The following is a 17,438-nucleotide window of genomic DNA, read 5'->3' on the forward strand; positions in this document are numbered from 1 at the left end:
ATCCATCAGATGATCCTCGTCACGGTGGCGCCGAGCAGACATTGAGTCAGAGGGGCAGAAAGTAGGCTCCATTGAGGTAAGCTCACGCCATATGTCAATCATGCGGGTGTAAAAGTCCTGAATAGAGAGCTAACCCTGTCTGACCTCATGAGCCTTGCGACGGAGCTAAAAGCGACGCATCGACTCGATTGGACGAATCAGCGACTGAGATGGGCCCATATGGCCTGAGCAGAAGACAAGGTCTAAAGCTGAGGTCGAAACGATCGATCAACCTACAAGATGAGGTAGGTGCAAACCTCCATGTCACGCAGGGCCCACTCATCATACTTCGGAGATGAAACCTCTGACTGAATAGCCTTGGGTGTATCAGACTTAGTAGAAGCCACAATGGTGGCCTAGATGATAGTGCGAGGGGGAGCACACCCCGTAGAGATGCCATCGATGTGCCCGAGAAGACGTCGACTGCGGACGACCGTCTCAATGGAAGAGGCCCATGTGGTCCAATCTCGTTGAGTGACAAGTAGAAAACCGACTAATGATACACTCTCACGATCGACTGGGACATAAGATGCCATTGGATAGGACGGCAATCTATCAAACACATTGAAAGCGATTCCAACTTGACCCCACTCAAGCCTTTTGTCGAACACTTGGTGAGCAGGACTTTTGAATAGTGCAGCAAAAGAAAAAGGAAGGTGAGCTGTGGATACAATAAACCTTCACGTGGTGGGTACTAGTTAAAAAATAATGCTGCTGTTGCAGAATCAAAAAACTACAAAAGAAAATGGCAAGGACTTTCGTCGAACACCTGGTGGGCACTAGCCGAAGAGAAAAAAAATTTGTTACTGCTGCTTCTGGATTGAAGAAATATATGGCCGTGCTGCTGCTACTGCTGCTGAACACAGTGCTGCTGCTGAACACAGCGCTGCTGTTGCTGCTGAACGAAGAAGATGGTGAGGAGGCCGAAAAACACGTTGTGCTGCTGCTAAAAACAGTGGCAACTACAGCTGTTGTGGCTAATTGCTACTGCTGCGTCTACAGCTGTGGTGGAGGCTACGGCAATGGCTACGGTAGCAGCAGACGAGCTCGAGGAGTGAGGGGGGCAGCTCTCGAGATCGAAAATGGTGAAAGAAAGAAGAAGAAGAAGAAGAAGAAGAAGAAGACATAATCAAAGAGGGAGATGGAGAGGGACTATTGGAGAATGAGAGATCCAACAAGTGTCTCTAGAGATCTAGATTGCTCTAATATCATGTAACGTAATTAAGCTTGACCCTAGATTGGGTTGAGGGAGAAGAGAGAAGGAGAAGAGAAGAGTTTGGGAGAAAAATGTTTTATATTTGCATATCATGAAAGAGAGAGCAAAGCCCTATTTATACAAGGTCATGATAAAATAAAATAAATGAATAATAATATATCTAATAACTCTAATATTTATAAATGGTTCTAGTTAGTCTTGGAACAGTTCATCATCTTCGGGATTATGAACATGGAATTAAGCTGGTAGAGTTTGAATCTCCTGTTTGCAAACTTCCATCGGAGATTTTGAATCTGCTCACCTTATACAGAGTTTTTCTCTGAAGACTAAAACTAGTTTTCTTTATTATCCAAGCTTGTTTGCTCTTGAATGGATGTTTTCTGGTTCTCAATGCCATTCACTAGAAGATTTACGTGTCCATTTCTATGCACTTTTCTTGCATCCTGAGGTGCATTTTGCTGAGTACACATCATTCATTTTAACTGATTTCTAAAGCTTGCTGGAGAATATAGAGGTAAAAGTATTAGCCTCCTGTTGTTTTCTGTTGGTCAAGTGCTCTCAGAGCATGGTTTATGCAACAATAAGAGGCCAACTAAAGCTACAGTACTTGTATGGAAAAATAGAACTTGTGAACCTCTAAATTTTAACTGCATTGCCATTAATGCCATTCCAATCTCCTGTAGTCCTTCCTAGAGGATTCCATTATTGCATATTTCTATTTCACAAAAATATATAACTCTTTTATATGTTCGAGTTCTTCTTAAAAACCAACAAGAACTTATAACGCTGTACATGTGGCCTGTTTTACTGGTAGTTAAACAAACCTGGCAAACTAATCTCATTGCGTCTGAGACGTAGCATTGATTATCCTGCCATTCTTAAACTTTTCTCAAGTAAAACTAAAACTAAATGATCGTTTATGCTTCTTTTCTTATAAAACAACCTAGCCAGCCTAACACAACACAAGGCCTTTACATTGTTGGTTTTAATTCTAAAATTTAGCATTTATATTTATACAATTGAGTAAATTTAGTATCTGTGTTATGAAAAAATAAATTACAAGTAATTCTTAGTATAAATAAAATAAAATATTAAGAACTGCACTTCTTCAATCCGATAAAAATAAAATGTAAAATAATATAAAAAGAAACACAAGGGGGGAAAAAAATAAAAAATGCTTTCATGTTGATGTGAATTTTCCATAGGCTAATAGGGTATTTATAAGTATTTAGAAGCTTTTTTTATAATTCACTAAATCCTCGCAAACCCTGTATTAAATCAACCCATAGTATTTAAAAATATAGTCAGAATATTTTCACTGAGCTATTAAATTTTTTTATTAATTGTGATTTAAATTCTTTTGAATTCTTAAATCAGTAACATAACCAACATCTTACTGACTAATATGCCATCTAGTTCATCTTATAATATATGTATTTCAGTATTTAATTTATAAATGAAAAGTAACAATTAGTATATCATTAACTAATTGTCATCAGGTAAGGATATTATCAAAGTTGCATTTTTTGAGAGCTAAGATGATGATTAGAAAGAACCACTAACAACCGCTAGATTGATATCAATTGTATTAAAGATGATCTTATATTTTGAAAGACATCATGAATGAATCGAGCAACGCGTGTATACAAGTACCAAATTTCTCAGTAGCATTATCTGTAATTAAACTTGAAATATGCCACTCTGTGATGCAAAATAACAGAGACTTAAGAAATTCTGCAAAACCACCACTTGAAAATGGATTGGCAATAAGAAACACTCTTACAGAGGAATGAGCAAAAATAGACAAACAGATAAAAGGAAATATATAAAAGAAGAAGTAAATCCAAAAGAAATGAGAAACAATCTATACAAATAATGCAGTAATAGTCCCTTCTATGATTTCCCCCTGATACCAGTAATAGTCCCTTAATGGCTCCTCTCATATCTATCAGATGATATAAGTATACAAGGGATAAGAGAAAGTTTGGGCACGCTTCCTGTAACACCTGTTCATTAGCAAGGATTTGAGTGCAGAACAATCTCCAGTTAGGGAGCTCGGGCAGAGAAGCACTACTCAATGGCAATGTCCAGCAGTAGCTTGTCATCAAGAGAAGGATCTATCGTTCCCCTCCAGAAGGATCTTCATCGAGCTTTGTTCCCCTCTAGAGATTCTTCCTCTAGCTTCATTTCCTCAGGTTTCCTCTAGCTATTGTTTAACATCAAAAGCTGATCGTCATTGTTTATCTTATCAGGAGATACACTTCTTGGCTAAAACATTCAAAAGATTTGAACTCTATGTGTAATAATCAAAATTCACTCAATTTCTTCTTTTCAGAACTTGAGAGACTGAGAGAAACAAAACATTTGACATAGATCTATAGAAAAGGAAAAGACAATGAAGAAATGTAATATCAAAGGATGAGGAGAAAAATCATTGTAATATCAAAGATAGATTAAATTTTAAAGACACTGGGAACGACTGGATACCTGTGGTTGGCCTCTGTGTTTTGCTACAGTAAAAGTTGCTAAATCCTCCTTCTTGTAACGTCCAATAGTTACACCGGGGATGTGCTGAATCTTGGGCCAATCTGGACCTGAATCTTGTAGGCACCTCTCCTTCAACTCGGGAGAACAGTCATGTAACCTCAGTGTTTCTAGAGATGATGGAAGTTCTGGCAGTGACTGGAGATTCCTACACTCACATATGCTCAGATATTGAAGAGAAGAGAGGCTTTGCAGGTCCACAAGCGAGAACAGCCGAGAGTATGGAGCACAAAAGATGCTTTCAAGTGAGGTGCGGTTATTCAACACCCATTCTTTTAGTGCTGAGGAATATCGGACTTCATCACAACTTTCAATATGGACCTCTTGGGTTTCAAAGATATCCAAAGTTCGGGGGGAAATGCATTTCAGTGGCCCAGTACATAGCAGAAAGAGATCGTCAATCAAAAGGCGGTTTACTATTAGGGAAGAGGATGAGGACGAGGGGGGGGAGGAACGAGGTTCTTCCACTAGTAACGCCGACGGCGATGTTGAAGCTGATGTAACTAACTTGGGGCATCTTTCCACACTTAGCTCCTCGAGGGATGAGAGGGCTTGTAAACCCCCCAGTGATTCTAGCTCTGAGCAATCCACAATCTGCAAACGTTTTAGAGCTTTCCATCTTCCGAACACTTCTGCCGAGGGAAGGGATTTGATGTTTGCGCAACCCCACAAACCCAAATCATAGAGTAAGTTGAAGTCTTCCAGATCCAGGAAATTCCAATCCTGAATAATGAGGGATTGCAGTGACAGAGGGAAGAACCTTCCTGATGTTGATCGCCTCTGCAGCTTCGGACAACTCCGTACCTCAAGTTCCTTAAGAGAGGGGAATTTATTGAATTCCCCAATGGGTAAATGCCTCAGCTTTCCACAGTCAATGATGGAAACCTCCTCAAGAGATGTAAAAAGTTCAGTTTGAAGTAATAGACCATCAGCTAGCGACTCGAGGCCTTCACAATGGCGGATATGCAGTAAAGAAAGAGACGATGTTGACGATGATGAAGACGAAAGTGGCGATGACATGCTTAGGGCGTTGGTGTTCCCTCCCTGCCACAGTTTTGGTAGAGCAGTCCAATTTACAACTTCTATACGCAATTTTCTTAAGCCACAAGGTAGATTGGGAAACACACTCAGGTTGGGGCATTTACTGATCACTAGATTTTCCAAACGTGGAAGCCATTGGGTCTTCTCGGCTCCTCCATAGAACTCTTGTAGTGCCGGCAATTCTCTCAACCATAGTTCTAGCAATGATGGGAAAACGCTAGCTTCAGTTCCCCCATTGGGTGCACTGCCAACTCGCTTTACCGAAATCATCCCTTCAAGTCGTAGGAACTCAAGATAGGGTAGCTGCCCAAGAGGAGGCAGGTCCTTCCATCCTTCGCAATTGCAAAGAGTAATAGATACTATGTTCGATAGAGATTGAAGAGTTATCCAATGTGGGCTCCTGCAGCCCATGTAACGTTTTATTTTCAGATGCTGGAGATTGGAATGTGGTTCAAGGGCGTCGAGTACCTGCTCATCAACCTCGGGGCTTCCACTGCTGCAATCGGGATCCCACTCTAACGTCAGTGTGCGGAGGTGCCGTTTATCTTTCAAATTAGCTTCGACGACATCGTCAGTCCTTTTTACCTTCTCCAGATTTTTAATGCTTAGTTTACGGAGTTCTCCCAAGTTTTTCAAATCTAACATATTTTTCCCATTATCCTCCACACTAAACTTCTTCAAAATCTGAAGTGAGGACAGTCTCCCTAGACCAGAAAATTTGCCGCTATCAGAATTGGGTGTAGTTAGGCGTCTAAGGTTGATAAGGTTGTGGATGCAATCTAGTGGCAATAACTCTCTTTTCAAAACAGAACCATAGTTTTGGTAGTGCAAGAATCGGAGGTGGTAAAGCTTATTCACTGATTCAGGAACTTGATTATTAATACGATGATTACTATATAAGTAGCGAAGGAGTTTTAGGTTACTAATAGAGTCATCAGTGATACAAAAAGCAGATGATTCCAATATGCGTAGGGCCCTCAGCCCTTTGAGCTCCTTAGGAAAGTCAATAAAGATGGGATTAAATCCTTTTGGGAGAAGAAGGGTTCGCAAGTGTTTGAGTTTGGCGATTTCATGTAGTATAGGTGGAGTAAGAGAAGTATTGATGGATAAGTGGCGTATAGTATTAGGGATAAGTGTGGTCTGAGTACTCTCTCCAATTCTAAAACATTCACCAACAGAAACAGAGGTTGCAAGGTCATGTAACAAATCGTGCATGACATAGTATGTTCCTCTGTGATCGGTTTTATGACAATCAAAAAATGATTTCCCCACTAGATCATTCAAGTAATCATCTCCTATATCCTCTGGTCGTTCATTTCCATTTTTAGGCTCCTGAAGCAGACCTAGAGCCATCCACATATAGACAAGTTTCTCCTTATCAAACTGATAATCTTGAGGAAATATGCTACAGAATCTAAAGCAGGGCTTCAAGTGTGAAGGGAGATGCTGATAACTTAATCTCAGAGCTGGCATGATGTCGTTCTCGCCTTGATCTAGTTTCCATATTTCACTATTTAAGATTCTTTCCCAGTGCTCATCATTTAAATTGGTCTTCAATATCCATCCCACGGTCTTTGCAGCTAAAGGAGAACCTTTTAGCTTTTTGGCAATTCTACTTCCAATATCTTGCAATTTTTTGTGATCGTTAGGGTCCACACCACCAAATGCACAATCCTTAAAGAACTCCCAATAATCTTCTTTATTCAAACGTTTTAAGAATATAGGTTCCATGGCACCCGTCATCATCTTTGCAACATTTTCCATCCGAGTTGTTAATAAGATCATGCTTCCACGCTCTACCGAACTGAAAGGTTTTAGTAAGTCATCCCAACTTTTTGAATTTTGATCATTCCAGACATCATCCAACACAAGCAGAACTTTTTTTGACCTCAAATTCTTTAAGAGCTCTTGTTGAAGAAATTGAAGATTATCAGTGGTCTGTTTTTCATCAACCACAAGTTCAAGAATTCTTCTGGTAAGCAAGGGCACATCAAAAGTATTAGAGACACAGACCCACACTCTCTTTTCAAAGTGCTTCTCTATGTTCTCATCATTGTAAACAAGCTGAGCAAGAGTAGTCTTCCCAATCCCTCCGACCCCAATAATAGGTAGAACAGAATAATTCCTGCTATCAGATGCAGAACTGAAATTTAACAGTTTGCTTATTATCCTTTGTTTCTCATCTTCTCTCCCGACCAATTTGTGGACAACAAGTAAAAGCGAAGTAGTATCACGGCTACTCGTGTTCAAAGGTTGCTTATCTTTAGATGTGGCCACCAGATTAAGGAAAGGACCCATTTCAGTAACAAGCCTATCTAACCCCTTCACAACCTCTTTTAACCTTTTTAAAGTGGGATCCTTATGCACGGCACGCCGAATAAAAGTATTGATGGAAGAGGAAGCACCACTCACCCTGATTTCTTTCTCCAGTCGTTGGTACTCCACCTCATCCTTGAAATCCTCTGCCTCGTCCACCGCGTCTCTAAACTGCCACAGCCATCCCTCCAGTGCTGGATTCTTCTCCTTGATATGGCCGCTATCAACAGACTCCAGCAAAGCTTTGATCTGAGGAAGGGCCTGCTCCAGCCTTTGCCGCTCCGCCTTAAGGCCGAGCTGCCACTTACACTGGTCTTCGGCGTAAGAGATCAGGTAAGTGATCACATTACTAGTGAACCATCCAGCAACCGTCAATTCCACCGCCATTTTTGGAAGCCCTCCTCTCCCTTCTTCCTCACAATTAAAGAGTAGAACACCCAGAATTGATAGCTCTGCTTCTATCAATCCTTTCCCTCTTCCTCTCTTCCTCTCGCCCCTTTTCATACAAGAATCATTTGGGCTTTCTGCTCAACCGTCGGATGGGAATATATCTAATAGCGTTCAATAGTTATATATTATTCTAATGCAACTTGGCAAGTGGGTAAATCAATATGCCCACTCTGATGGGCAAAGCCAGAAAAGAAAAAAAAATTAAAGAAAAGAGAGAGAAGCAAAGCCAGGATGGCATGGGGGCAGACTGGCGGTCAATGGCGCCAACGCTTTGATTTGTCGTTAGTGACGGCACGGTGGTAGACTCGTCGTCAATGGCGCCTTTTGGTTTGTCGTTAGTCATTAACTTTTAACATAAATTATAGGGAAATTTGCAGCAAAGCCCCGACATTATTGATTTTTTTATTATTATTATGGTTCGAGCCCTAACTTATTGATTTTTCTATAAAAGTTATATTCTTTTCTTTTAATAAAAATATTCAGAAAAAGGCCCCAAGTTTATTTAACCTCGTATTAGCTTAATAAAATAAATTTTATTATTTTATTTAACTTAATATTTTTAAATTTTCTAAAATTGTCCTTAATATTTTATTTGACACATTCTACCGGATAAGATTGTAGGGATAACTTTGGAATTTAAAAAATATTAATTTGAATAAAACATGATATTATTTTTTTATTAAGCTAATATTTTTTTAGTTTTTACTTTATATCAGGTCAAAGATAATCATATATATATTTATTTTAGAATACAAATGAACATAAGTTATTTATAAAATATATATTTTATTTTAAATATAATAAGAGGAATATCTATTCTAGTATTAATCTTATTCCTAAAATAGACGAAGCCTAAAAATATAGTAAGGAAGGGAAATGGACGGACGAGATATGAGCGCTGATGCTAGAAGACGTGTAGGAGGCAACGCAACGATGGTGGACGAAGTGCAGGAGATACACAAACAATGGCAACATACTCGTGGATAATGTGTAGGAGGCATAAAAAGACGAAGCTTGGACGATGACAACTATGTTGTATTGGATTTCATATTTTAAATGTTACAAATTAGATTTGGACAAATTTATTTGGTAGAAAAAAATCTAAAATTTTTATGGATTTAGATTGAAGTAATTTTGAGATTGATGTGAAAAGATATTAATGAAACTATGGAGGTAGGTTGAAACTGGGCGGAAATAGAAATACCGATGTTGCGACGGTCGTTGGAGGCTGGTGGACGGCCGTGGGATGATGGAGGTCGGTTGTAAAGATGGGTGGCTCGTGGAGGTAGATGGTTGGTAGGGTTTGGATATAGAATTAGAATTATAATTTTAGATCTACTCCTATGAAAATAAATGAGTTCGATTAAAAGATTAAATGCGAAATAATAATATGGCTAAACTAATATTCCTTTTATGATAATAAATAAATCATGACCACTCCTATTTACAGGAAGAGAGTTATAGCGGGTTGGATCCAATTCGTCATATTGGATTACATATGTGGATCATCCATTTAATTTAAATTTAAAAGCATTAAGCAAAATCAATTAACAATACTAAACTCAACTTGATTTAACCTAGTTGACTTGCCCCTCGTAGTCGGATTGTATCAATCCACCACTCTTTCATTGTCTTGCCCTCAAGGTGACTAGTCATTTGCGTTCTTGTATTTGTATAGCATCTCATGCTAGTCAGAGGACTCGAGTTCTTCTTCTTCAAGGCCTCCTAAGAACCTGACATGAGCCGACTGACGCTTGCACTTATGTTGCATGATCTGCTGTCAATTCTACTGAGCCATTTGTGCGGGCTGACTTGGGTAAGTGCACCTCTAGTGGGCTCTTGGCTTGTGCCATCTCTCTCCTCTCTTTTTTGCGGATCTACTTTAACTTATTGAATTTGAACTCTATCAAAACTACTAGTGAGAAGGCCTCCTTGGAAGTAGTGGGTCTCTAAGCCTTGATCTCAGCTTGAATGTCAGGCTTGAGCCCACTAATGAGTGTGTTTTTAGGGTCGAGTTTAAGTAGTTGGTAACCTAGTTGGTTCAAACTCCTCCTAGTATGCCCAAATTGTGGTTGACTGAGTCAACTTAGTCAACATTAGATGGAAGTCATCATACTAGGTCAGATTGAATCGAGCAAAGATCACGTTAGCAAAAATCTGCCAAGCTTCAAATGGTCAAGTCCACTCTGTAGACTAGTACCACCTAATCATCGCACCCTCTAAGTGAGATGATGTGAGATGGACCTTTTAGCGGGTAGGCATGCCATGATATGTAAAAAACTACTCCACTACGTAGGTCTACTCTAGAAAATTATGAAAAATTAAGCTTGACGGTTCAAACTTGAATTCCCAAATATGGTCCATCATAGCGAGTTAGGCAACATCGCAGTGGATGCTGGTCATATGGGTCATGAGCCCAAAGATCTAGCTCCCGTTCGGCCTGGGGTTGCATAGAGGACTCACTTAGCTAACACGACTTCATCAGGTCATTCTACTAGTCATCCTCAAGCTCATACTAGGGCCCCAAGTCATGCTAATGAGTTAAAAACTGAGTTGCGCAAGGTGATCAAGCTGATTTGCAAAAATTAGCTAGTCTTAAGATATGCGCACTTCATCCCTTCACCCAATTGCTTTAACGCTAATGCCAAATTTCTGTTTTGGCCTTGGGGTGTCGTCATAGGTTGTTGTAGCCTTTGTGGTGGTTGGGTAGGATCCCTAGCTAGTGGTAGTCGACGTTTGATGGGTCCTCACGATGGTAGAATGGCAATGAGCAGCGGTGAAGTAAAAAAAAATCAAGCTCAGGCTAGGCTTGCTGCATCAGCGGCCATGACACATCTTCGGCGATCTCATCGACCCTTAGTGGCTACAGATGGTGCTCGAGGTCCCACTACAGCAAAACTGTAGCGGAAGGGAAGGTGATCATTGGGTTTGGCCACTCGACGATTGCTGGCAGCTACGGTGGCCCCCATAAGCTAGACTTGAGGCCACTTGTCATGGGTTTATTGCAGCATAGAAGGCCATCAATGATGGTCTTTCGGCTGGCGTTGGTGCAAATGGTGGCCATGGCTCGGGTGTAGAGGACCCAAGGAGGAGATTGGCACTAGTGGTTTGGGATGAAAGCTCGCAAAATGACATCGATGAAGAGCTAAGGTTTCGGGCGTCGTTTTATAATGTAGCTGGGGAAGGCAACATTAGGGCTGTCGCTAGGGCCTACTGTGCCATCGTTGCTGCAATAAGGGGGGTTTGTAAGGTGGTAGGAACTCTACCGAGGTCAGAGGAGGGGTTGTGATCATGGTTTGGGCTAGCTCTTCTTCTCCCTCACCCTCACTCTCATGGTTTGAGTTTTCTCATCATGGGGTGTGGGAGGGGGTCAATTTCACCATGGATGGTGGCGTTGGGCAATGGTACTGGGTCAAAAAGGCCACTGTTAAGGCTTGAAGTGCCTTATCAAGCTCTTGGTGTTCTTGGCAGATCATATGGCTTCTTTCGATAAATCCTATAAAGCCTCCATGGATTCGAGTATCGCCCTCGCCTACATAGGTGGTTTGTCAATTGCGGTGGCTAGTGCGTTAGAGTATCGCCCTCGCCCCGCAATGATGGAAATAAGTTTTTGGCCCTCCATGGCGTCAATCTCCCTCGGATTTTCTTTAGATTGCGTGTTCATTATCGGTTGAGGAATAAGAACTTTGATATTAATATTGCGAACTAGATCTAGACCAATCCATTTATAGAAAAATTATGAAACTTTAATGGGTGGTAGCCTCATGAGTTTCAAATCTTTTTCTTTGGGATAAAGTGATTCCGAGGTTAGGGTAAAAAAATATTAATGAAATAGTAGAGGTAGGCCAAACTGAATAAAAATAGAAATACTGACTTTGCAGTGGTCGTTGAAGGGTGACAGATGGCCTTGGGATGGTGGAGGTCGGCCAGTAGGTGGCTCGTAGAGGTAGATGGTGTCTAGGGTTTGGAGATAATATTAGGGTTATTATATTAGATCTATTTCTATGAAAATAAAAGGCTATGATTAAAAGAGTAAATGCGAAATAATAAAATGGCTAAGCCAATATTCCTTCCATGATAATAAATAAATTAAGACCACTCTTATTTATAGGATTAGAGTCATAGTAGGTCGGATCCAGTTTACCCTTCTAGATTATATATATATATATGTGTGTGTGTGTGTGTGTGTGTGTGTGTGTGTGTGTGTGTGTGTGTGTGTGTATTATCTGTTTTAATTTAAATTTAAAAGTAATAAGTAAAATTAATTAATTAAGACTCGACTCAACTCAGCCTAACTGACTTTCTCCCTATGATCGGATCGTATCATCTCAATTCATGTACAAAGTCTAAATCAAGAATGGCCATTTTTTTTCTTCTAAATAGCTCTTACTTTCCCACACATGACTTCTTCCATGGCCTCTTCCCAACCATCATTTTTAATGCTATGGATAGTCCTTCAAGATCATGTTACCATAGACAAAGAGTTCCAATGAAAATAGCTTTGAGGTATAGGACAGATTATGTGCATTTTATTCAATACTATAATTAGTGAAATATATGATGCGATGAAATTTCCGATGATATATGTATCACATGCATATTTATGTTAGTCTATTATATGCATACTTATACTAGAGATTATCTCAACATAAAATGTTAACAGTATAGTCATCTCTAATCATCTCTATATGTCATTAGCATACTCATATCCAAGATTAATCTAATCACACGAGTGATAAAATATGCTAAAATTATATATAGATAAGATCATATAATTATGATGGACGCCAAAATATGCATATATATAATTATATAATATATCTTAATTTGAAAAAGATGTACAGGAGATAAGACTACTCACCTCATATCAGAAGACCCAGCACACGTATCCCTCATATTCATCAATCAATAATCACTCATCGCTAATAAGGTCCACGGAGTCTTACATAAGGGATTCAGAATATAAAAATATTTAGGTAACATAAAATTAGTTGTTTATCTAATTAAAATCCATTCATGTAAAATATGATGATTTGTTAGGTTCTAGAATTTCTACTTATCTTTATAAGTAGTTAGATTTATAATTATAAATGAAAATATAAATATAGATAAAAACATAATTATAATTAAGTTGTGGTTCTCACTCTAATTAATTAGGGACTATGTAGTCTTTACTTTATAAAAAATAATAAATAAATAAGCTTAGTATTTCATTTGTTACAAAATAATAATATATAATAAATTACTAGAATTACTTAAAATGTATATCGTAAGAATATTAGTATATAAATTTAATTATAATTTACAAATCTATCTATTAATCTAATAGAATTATAAATAAATAAATATAAGTACTACCTATATTTACGTGTAATAGTTTATAACCTAATTAATCATTAATTCTACTAATTATAATTAATAATAATCATATTAAAGAATATATATTACTATTAAAATAATTAATATCTAAAACCTATTTGCATTAGTTAAGAAAGAAATACCTATATAAATAAAATGAGCATTGCCACTAGTGCTGGGCTCGGCCAAGCACTGCTTGCTACAATGTGGGGCCGAGCACAGCACTATTGCAGAAATACGAGGAGAAGAAGCTGAGAAGGAAGAAGAAAAAGAAAGGAAGAAGAAAAAAAGAAAGAAAGAAAGAAGAAGAAGAAGAAGAAGAAGAAGAAGAAGAAGAAGAAGAAGAAGAAGAAGAAGAAGAAGAAGAAGAAGAAGAAGAAGAGTAGAGGACAAGAAAGGAAGGGAAGGGAAAGAAAGAGGGTGCGGACTCAGCCTGGCGGGGAGGGCACTGACAGCTGGTGGCCAGCCAGCGACTGGCCTCTCGCCAGCAGAGAGGAGAAAGAGAGAGGGTGAGAAGAGAAGTACGGAGAAGAGCTCATTTTAGCAGCAACGACAGTGGTAGGCCAATGTTGATAATAGAGGGAGAGAGAGAGAGAGGCGGTGGGGACATCGGCACTATAGTGCCAGCGGGCCCACTGGGGCTAGATAGCTTAGCCCGGTGGCTGGGAGTGCGTGGCAACCTCAGCCCACACCATCTCAACATGGCACCAGGCCAGCCATAATTTTTAAGGACCAGTTGTTATAGTAATAGCCTGTCAATCCAAGGAAGCCCCATAATTCTTTCGGTGTCTTTGGAATCTATCATTGCACCATCTTCTGCATCTTGGAGGGATCGGCTTCCACTCTCGCCGCTAATATGATATGACCGAGATACTCCACTCTTGGTCGACCTCATAAACACTTGGACTCCTACACCTTCAGCTCATTATCTTTCAAAACCTACAATACTTTAAGAAGGTGAACAAGATGCTCTTTTCATGAACAGCTATACACAAGGATGTCATTGAAAAAGACAAGCACAAACTGCTTCAATAGTGCCCTAAAAACATCGTTCATTAACCCTTGGAAGGTGGAGGGAGCATTAGTGAGTCCAAAAGACATGACCTTGAACTCATAATGCCTGTCATGTGTGCGAAATGTGTTCTTGTGCACATCCTCGGGTCTCACTCAAATTTGGTGGTAGCCGGCTCGCAAGTCTAACTTGCTGAAGTAAGAGACCCTCGGGAGCTCATCCAAGAGTTCTTCAACGATAGGAATAAGATACCTATCCTTCACTGTGATAGCATTGAGTGCATAGTAGTCCACGCAAAATTGCCATGTTTTGTCCTTCTTCCGCAGTAGGAGCATCGATGATGGGTACGAGCTCCGACTCGACTAGATGATTCCGTTGTCCAGTATCTCCTTGACAAGCCTTGTGATCTCCTCTTTTTACACAAATGGGTACCAGTAAGGTCGTACATTAGCCAGCTCAGCTCCGGGAGTAATCTCAATGTTGTGGTCTTGTGGTCGAACCGGCGGCATGCCTCATGGTTCTTTAAACACCTTGTTGAATTCTTTCAGTAAGGCGAATAGATTAGTGGGTACTTCTTCCTTTGTATGGTCTACTTGACTCTATATTAATTGGATTAGAAGTCCATGGCACCTAGCCCTTGGCAGTCCCACCATCAGTTGAAGTTGAGCTCCAAGTCGCGGTCGAATTTTGTCTAACCACACTCGTTTGCCACTTTTTTTTTAAAATCCATCTACATTTTTGAAAAGTCAAAGGCCACTGAGCCCAAATTTTGCATCCATTGGGTCCCCAATACAATGTCAGCCCCTCGTAAGGTCAATGGGTGAAGATCTAAGGTGAAAAAATTGCCTTGAATCTTCAAGAGAAGCCCTCGGCATACATCATTTGCCTAGGGCATCGTGCCGTCTCCAAGCTACATCAAATCCAGAGATAGCTTCTATAGCTATTTCTATCTTCTTGACCACATGTTCATCCATGAAGTTGTGGGTTCTCCCGATGTCAATGAGGATCCTCACTATTTGATTCTTCATTGTGTCATCGACCTGAAGCATCCTTGGTGCATTAGTGCTGCTGTAAGCATGCATGGAGATCTCGGCGTGGACCTCCTTGCTACACTCCAAGGCCTCATAGTCTTCCACCAAGTCCTCTAGTTCATCTTCCACCACTTTCTCTTCCTCGACATCCTCTGCTTCGTCCAACACCATCACTGTGGCTGCCACTCGGGCACATTTATGCCCGAGAGTGAATCGTTCATCACGATGAAAGCATAGCCCTTTAGCTCTTCTATTTTCAACTTGAGCTGATGTAAGTCTTCTCATGGTATCTCGGGGAGGTCCCCTCACCTCTAGTTGTGGCCGTGGGAGCAATCTTGCACCTGTTGTCCTCGGTGGAGCCGCCGACACATGATGTGTGGCTGCAATTTGCCAAGGCACTCATCTAAACTCCATGGTGCTCCAACCCCCTTTTGCTACCAACCAAAGCTCTCAAAGCTTCTTTTCCATCAATTGAGCTGTTGCAAAAGCCTCAAGTAATGTGGTTGGTCGAGCAGCCTTCACTTCTGCTTGAATGTCCCGTTTAAGGCCACTAATGAATATGCTTTTGAGTTGGGAATCTGACTAGCTCCACACTCGATTGCTAACACGCTCGAACTCCTCTTGATATGCTCTCACCATAGTCTTTTAGGTTAGCCCACTGATTGCTAACACACTCGAACTCCTCTTGATATGCTCTTACCAAAGTCTTTTGGGTTAGCTTGGTGAGAGCAGCTTAGAAATCTTCATAACTGGAGGGTCCAAACCATATGCAAATAGCATCAGCGAACTCCTCCCACGTTCGATAGGGCTGAGCTTAGTTCGTGGCCTAGTACCATTGGATGGGAGTCTCTTCGAGATGAAAAGATGTTAACAGCACTTTTTGTGCATTAGGTGTTTGTTGGTACTCGAAAAATTGCTCTACTTGATAAACCCAATCAAGCGAATCTCCTTCGTTGAAGGTTGGGAAGTTGAGGCAAACAGTCCCTACACGGATGTCGCGTTCTTCTTCTTCATGTCGGCTGGGCTTTCTTTCCTTTAGGTTTAATCCAGCATCCCTAGGATGATATCGAGGGATCACTGGTTCTTCATAATCCGTCCACTCGTCATTGCCATCGTGGTGAGGTGGATCCGTGATACAACTAAAGCCGGATCAAGTTGTATCAGAAGAAATAAATTTGCTTTGAAAAATAAAGCTTTTTGCCGGGAGGGCGTTCGAACGCCTATGACTACGTTCGAATGCACTATACGAACACATGCACACAATCACAAAAACAAAGAAAGGGATTTGTGCATTCGAATGGCCTTGGGCCCATTCAAACACGCCCGTTCGAATAGCCTTGGGCCTGTTCAAACACACCCGCTCGAATGCCTGCATGCATTCATAAAGATAGAACAGGATTTGCGCGTTCGAACAGTCTCAGGCACATTTGAATGCACCGCGGCAAGAATACTTGGTTTTCAGGGCTTATTTTTTATTGTTTGGGTCCAAAGGGTAGCCTCTAAGTATTGTGGAGTGCATCCTAGTTTGGTTATGTTATGAATCCATCTTCTTTCTCTTTATCTCCTCTTCTCTCTCTCCCTATTTCTTCTTCTTCTTCTTGCCCTATCTTTATATTGTCCCCTAGCCTACACTGGTTAGATCCTTCTTCTCATCTGTCGCGGCCCTACTTCTTCTAGGAGCGACCCCTTCTGCCTATCTTCCTATTCTCTTTTCTAATCACAAGTAACTCTATCCCTATATCATCCCTCTTCCTTCTCTTCCGTCATATTAAGAACTCCCTTCAATCCAAATACCTAATCTAACTCACATTAGTCCGATTCATAACAATTTGGTGCTCGATCACAGTGAAAAATTGGCGGTGGTATGTTGCGTCTTTCGAGTTGCGTAGGCAACAAGGGCCCCGTGACGTGACTACCCATGAGGCCTTCATGATCTTCCTCCGGCCTGGCACAAAATAGTGGAGGCGGTGTCCTTTGGCAAAAAGGTGGTTCCATCGGTGGTGCAATCCGAGCTCAAGTAGAGAGCTCAATTGCCGCTGTACCCCTTGGTGCACCCAAGAGGACTTGAGTCATTGCTTTCATTGACGTTTGCATGGCTCGTTGGGTCTCCATCATGTCTATGAACATATTGATTAGATCTGAGTTGATTGTAGAGGTCGTTGGAGAAGTCCCGACTAGTGCTCCAACGACTAATGAGTTTGAGTTTGAGTTGATAATATACGTGCCCTCTCCCTCAACGAAGGTTCCTTTATTGGGTTTCAATGTCATAGATCTGGTTGTTGGCATGGTGTTCGAGGAACAGTGACTCTGATACCACTTGTTATGGATCGCGCGTCCGTTCCTAATCAAGCTTGGATGTAGGAAAGTAGTCTGTATAGTCGGAGGAGAATATTCTTAAAATATTCTCTCGTAGTTATAAAATTACGAAACC

General features: G+C 40.6%; 1 protein-coding gene across 1 annotated transcript; it reads right to left on the bottom strand.

Annotated features, from left to right (window-relative positions):
• Positions 1–2,987: 2,987 nt before the first annotated feature.
• On the bottom strand, positions 2,988–7,688 carry LOC140795587 (putative disease resistance protein RGA3). Its single transcript, XM_073148259.1, has 2 exons — positions 3,743–7,688; positions 2,988–3,461 (listed from the first exon to the last, which is right to left on the bottom strand). Exons 1-2 carry the CDS (start codon positions 7,658–7,660, stop codon positions 3,447–3,449), a joined length of 3,933 nt encoding a protein of 1,310 aa, XP_073004360.1. The 5' UTR covers positions 7,661–7,688; the 3' UTR covers positions 2,988–3,446.
• Between the last annotated feature and the right edge of the window lie 9,750 nt (positions 7,689–17,438).

The sequence above is a fragment of the Typha latifolia genome, chromosome 9, assembly GCF_019914945.1.
Source record: "Typha latifolia isolate L0001 chromosome 9, TyphaL0001v2, whole genome shotgun sequence".
Lineage (NCBI taxonomy): Eukaryota > Viridiplantae > Streptophyta > Magnoliopsida > Poales > Typhaceae > Typha > Typha latifolia.

Excerpts from the sequence above, each read along its gene's own strand:
- LOC140795587 (XM_073148259.1), bottom strand. The coding sequence starts at position 7,660 with ATGAAAAGGGGCGAGAGGAAGAGAGGAAGAGGGAAAGGATTGATAGAA.